Here is a 5,692-nt window from a genome sequence, read left to right as displayed (position 1 = left end):
AGTGAAACGGCATCTGAAATGAGAGGGCGGGACTTGATTTTGTCCTTCGGGAATTGATTGGATCGTTGGAAGGCGGGGCGTTGGGATTTCTCTCCACTGGATTCACAGCCGACACCCAAGCATGAATAAAGGCTTTATTTATTAAGGATGACGACGATGATCAATGGCACAAAACATGCCTAAACTACAGCGCGCGCCCGAGAGAGAGAGAGACTGCCTGAATGACTGAGCGCGTCCTCCATCAGGTTAAGTAAAAATTAGTTTGCGATATCCTAAGAGTAATGTTGTTGTAATATCCTAATATCTTTTCAATGTTTAGGGTTAACGTACATCCTCATGACTGGTGTCAGTGCTATAAAGTGAAGCATCAGCTTTTCCCCTGTCGTTTATCCCAGCGTTTACCCCTCACGTCACTAGCTCCGCCCTTGCGCCATAGCTCATGACCGGAAGAGTAGAGGAGTCGTTTTGACGGGGAGGGGAGGTTAACGCTTTTGATTAAAGATTACGAGGGCACATGCATTTAAAAAAAATAATGAAGTGCACGCATAAATTATTTATAATAAACACTACAGTATTCCATTAAAAAATAAGTATTTAAAATTTTGATTTCATGGTGACTTTAAATGTTTTGTTTTTTTCTTGTGAAAATAATTTTCTCATGCCTTAAATTAGCTTGAATGTAACTCTACACCCTTGCTTCATTTACTATACGCGGAACCATGAATATGCAAATTAGCCCCACCTCCACTCAGCCACTCCGGCAGGGCCTCCTGATCCACTAACTGAACTGTAGTAAACACAATACAATGGCAAGTGGACATATTGGTTTAATTAAGCCATATACAGTGGGTACGGAAAGTATTCAGACCCCCTTACATTTTTCACTCTTTGGTGAGAGAGGTAAAGAAGAACCCAAAGATCACTGTGGCTGAGCTCCAGAGATGCAGTCGGGAGATGGGAGAAAGTTGTAGAAGTCAACCATCCCTGCAGCCCTCCACCAGTTGGGGCTTTATGGCAGAGTGGCCTGACGGAAGCCTCTCCTCAGTGCAAGACACATGAAAGCCCGCATGGAGGACTCCAAGATGGTGAGAAATAAGATTCTCTGGTCTGATGAGACCAAGATATAACTTTTTGTCCTTAATTCTAAGCGGTATGTGTGGAGGAAACCAGGCACTGCTCATCACCTGTCCCAACAGTGAAGCATGGTGGTGGTAGCATCATGCTGTGGGGGTGTTTTTTAGCTGCAGGGACAGGACGACTGGTTGCAATTGAGGGAAAGATGAATGCGGCCAAGTACAGGGATATCCTGGACGAAAACCTTCTCCAGAGTGTTCAGGACCTCAGACTGGGCCGAAGGTTTACCTTCCAACAAGACAATGACCCTAAGCACACAGCTAAATTAACGAAGGAGTGGCTTCACAACAACTCTGTGACTGTTCTTGAATGGCCCAGCCAGAGCCCCGACTTAAACCCAATTGAGCATCTCTGGAGAGACCTAAAAATGGCTGTCCACTAACGTTTACCATCCAACCTGACAGAACTGGAGAGGATCTGCAAGGAGGAATGGCAGAGGATCCCCAAATCCAGGTGTGAAAAACTTGTTGCATCTTTCCCAAAAAGACTCATGGCTGTATTAGATCAAAAGGGTGCTTCTACTAAATACTGAGCAAAGGGTCTGAATACTTAGGACCATGTGATATTTCAGTTTTTCTTTTTTAATAAATCTGCAAAAGTGTCAACAATTCTGTGTTTTTCTGTCAATATGGGATGCTGTGTGTACATTAATGAGGAAAAAAAAATAACAAATGATTTTAGCAAATGGCTGCAATATAACAAAGAGTGAAACATTTAAGGGGGTCTGAATACTTTCCGTACCCACTGTATGTTAGAACCAGAAACTGATTCAGAAGAGGAGGAAGAGAGAATTATACAGGGTCGTTTACAAGTCGATGTATCAGAATGCTAATTTCTTTTATCTTTCTGACACATATAATTAGCCATTGGCTTCACTATGTTATCAAACAGCTAATAATGTTGTTAAAGTTGCTTACTTGACGATGTTGTGTTCTCAAAATGCCTTGAAGACTCGAATGCAGCCAAGTTTGTGGCTTCAATTGGTGCCCTCGAGCCAATGCGGGAGAGGTGCGCCTGACTCCTGGATGCTTTTACACTGTTGCCGCGGGTTATTATTCAAGTTAGCGGCTCTAAATTCACGATAAACCATGGCTTCAAGGGTTTTTTCGCTCTATTTTGTTTTTGGTTTTGTGCTGGTAATCCAGCGATCTATAGTCAATTTTTACCTTGAGGCAGCGGAGGGGGAAACGTGCGCCGCGTTTGTACAAATGGATATGCTAATGCTAGGAATCTGATTGGTTATTGACTTTTGTGACGTAGTAAACGAGGGCTGTTTCAAACGCGTTTCTGGGATTGCCTTTTAGTGGTGGAAATTTTGATTCTTTCAAGAGATTCGTTCGTTTTCAGTTTGTTCACCAAAATTATTCATTCAGATTCGTTCAGTAACAATATTACATAAATACACCAGCAGGTGGCGAAAAATAGTGTCTTAAGGGTTATGTCTTACGTCAACGAACGTATTTACTTGTTACAAAAAAAAACTGATTTGGCTTTATTAAAATGTGTGCCTAATCTACTCATTAAATAAATATATCATTTGCACTTATATATTGTTGCTCTTTTGTTAGTTTTGACTGCTTTTATTGTCCTCATTTGTAAGTCGCTTTGGATAAAAGTGTCGGCTAAATGACTAAATGTAAATGTAAATAAATGAAATAAGTCTAAATAAGTGGCTCAGATGTCCAAAGCACAAGGTTTTCTTGCATAATTAACATTTTAATTGTTTGGTCTGCATTTATAAATCTGGGATTAAATGTGGAGTTATGATATGTTAAATATGAATATATGGCCCGCAGCCATATCACCCTGCACCCCAAGACTGGTCGCCCACTGAAGCTAAGCAGGGTTGAGCTGGTCAGTACCCGGATGGGAGACCTGCTGGGAAACTAGGTAGCTGCTGGAAGAGGTGTTAATGTGGCCACCAGGGGGCGCTCACCCTGTGCTCTGTGTGGGTCCTAACGCCCCAGTGTAGTGATGGGGACACTATGCTGTCAAAGAGCACCGTCCATCGCAAGAGACGTTAAACCCAGGTCCTGACTCTCTGTGGTCATTAAAAAAATCCCATGGCACTTCTCGTAAAGAGTAGGGGTGTATCCTCGGTGTCCTGGCCAAATTCCCTCCACTGGCCCATGTCTATCATGGCCTCCTAATTATCCCCATCCACTGAATTGGCTCTATCTCTCTCTCCTCTCCACCTGTAGCTGGTCCCGCCACAGTTATGGCCAAAGCCGACGACATGAATGCTGACCTGCCACGGCCAATCACCTGCTTTTGCATCCCCCCCTCCAAAAATCCTGTTGCTGAGAGGGGCTCGACCACATACTGATGAGAGAAAGCAAGATGTTGGATTTCCTTCTTAAAAAGTGCCCCATACATAAAAGAGATTTAGGGTCATTATGAGACAACTTACCATCTAACTGGCAGAGCGATCCTGTGTGGACAGACAAAGAGAAAGTAAGCAGACAATCATCCAGACAGAGCTGATAAACTGGTTTGTGTAGCTCACACACACTATTTCAGAAAGATAAAATCTTTCAGCTGAATAATGGTGTTATTAACTAAATTAGGTCAGTCTTTAGTTTCAATGGTTTTTACAGTCATGAGAAATATAAAACTGTTAAGTGTGTTTACAAAGGTCCTTAGGAAATAAATGGCTTGTCAGGTAATAAACAATTGAAACAAACATTATTAAATGTACATCTGATTCTGATATGTTGTATAGGCTTTTTGTAAGCTCTTACCTGTTATGTAGAGAAGTGTGATTGCAGCAACACTCAAAGCGCTGTTGAACTTCATCCTTCTGCTCTGCTCTGTGATCTGACTGCTGTTTCTCGACTATCAGCTTTCTGATGCGATGGAAAGCAAGAACCACTGCATTTATCAAGAGTTTTCTGCACCTGCCACTCCCATTATCTCTGACTCATATTTTTCAGAAAAAAAGGCTTATCTTGAACTCTTCATAGGTGTCTTTTGCGGATGTGGGTGGGACATGTTCCCATCAGAAGCACGTACAACACACACACACACACACACACACACACACACACACACACACAAAAAAAACTCCAATCCATCATTCTTCATAATTTAATTCATACATGTATCATGAAACACACACACACACACACACACACACTCTCTCTCTTTTACTGGTGTGACCGAAGTGACAAAGTTCCTACTAAATCTAGCAGTAACAGACATGTACATTAAATCCTTAATATAGCACCAGTATATGGAGATGGATTGTGGATTAAATGTATAAAAATGTGTGTGAACGGCACATTTGGTTGGGTCTGTGCTGACTTGAGACATGTAAAATGTTTTCTGGGACCAAATCCAGTGATCAGTGTTTTTTCTTGCTGTCTCTTCATGTGTTTTTGTAGTCACTGCTATTAAATGACTGTGAATGTTAGATTTTGGTAGGGTCTGTGCTATTTTTTTTAATTGCAATTATTATGTTTTTCATAAATTGTAACATCTGCTTAATGCATCTCTAGGTGCTGATCCATCATCTGGACTGGAAGTAGTGAACTTGTTAAAAATTCACCTGCGTTCACTTAACTGGGATATTGTGAAAACAGATCACTGACTAACACATCTGTCTTTAAACATAATGATTTCTATGTTTTATCCAGAATATTCAGATGGGAACATACAAATGTGCTGCGCTGAACCAGTAGTTTATTTTGTAAGCTTGCTTCCACCACTGAATAAAAAAATTAATAAATTGTGACTTTTTATCTCACAATTCTGAATTTTATTTCTCAGAATTGTGAGACATAAACTCACAATTGTTATATTGTCATATTTTCATGATATTAAGTCTCTGCCTGTTAGAAAGTCAGAATTTCAAGATATAAACTCGCAATTCTGAGAAATAAAGCCTTAATAAAGACTTAATAAAGTATTTTTCCCCTCAGAATTGGACTTTATAACTCACAATTGGAAATTTATATCTCACAACTCTGAGAAAAGAAGTCAGAATTACGAGATATAAACTCTCAATTGCGAGGAAAAAATGTCAGAATTGTGCATTTATATCCCACAATTCTGACTTTGTAACTTGCAAATGCATGTTTATATCTTGCAGTTCTGAGAAAATTTTAAATTCGCGAGATGTAAACTCAATCGTGAGGGAAACAAGTCAGAATTGTGTGATAAATTGCAATTACCTCCCCCCCCCCTTTTATTGTATTTTTTTATTCAGTGGCGGAAACTTGCTGCCATAGTTTATGCAATGCACTGAACTTAAAAAAAAAAAAAAAGGAAGTATTTATAATAAAAACCCGAGACCAAATGCTCTGCACTGACATTGCATTGCCCTGTTCATGAAAGAGTTGATGGTGCTTTATCTAATGGTCAGAGAAAAGACCTGCATGTACTTTCATTATTCTAATTTACAGAGGCACCTCTATATGATCACAGTGTGAGAAAAACAGTATGTACAGTCAACACTTATATTCATACTTATAATACCAGAACAGTCAGCCATCTTTACAGATTCTTCTGTTAACATAATTTCAGGCCTGGGGGTGTATGCATCACTGAAAATAACTAA

At 40.1% G+C, this 5,692-nt stretch overlaps 1 protein-coding gene across 1 annotated transcript in view; it reads right to left on the bottom strand.

The window, feature by feature from the left end:
* The window catches only part of LOC107575393 (chymotrypsin-like protease CTRL-1), an 8,397-nt gene extending 4,467 nt beyond the window's left edge, over positions 1-3,930 (bottom strand). The window contains exons 1-3 of the mRNA XM_016261776.1: positions 3,876-3,930; positions 3,545-3,565; positions 3,330-3,456 (exon numbers count right to left, since the gene is read on the bottom strand). Of these exons, the coding sequence (XP_016117262.1) occupies positions 3,330-3,456; positions 3,545-3,565; positions 3,876-3,930 (203 nt within the window). The remainder of the gene's footprint in view (positions 1-3,329; positions 3,457-3,544; positions 3,566-3,875) is intronic.
* Positions 3,931-5,692: the final 1,762 nt, after the last annotated feature.

The sequence above is a fragment of the Sinocyclocheilus grahami genome, unplaced genomic scaffold (genome assembly GCF_001515645.1).
Source record: "Sinocyclocheilus grahami isolate Dianchi unplaced genomic scaffold, SAMN03320097.WGS_v1.1 scaffold2609.1, whole genome shotgun sequence".
NCBI classification, from domain to species: Eukaryota; Metazoa; Chordata; class Actinopteri; order Cypriniformes; family Cyprinidae; genus Sinocyclocheilus; species Sinocyclocheilus grahami.
This window is presented reverse-complemented; position numbering and strand designations above follow the sequence as displayed.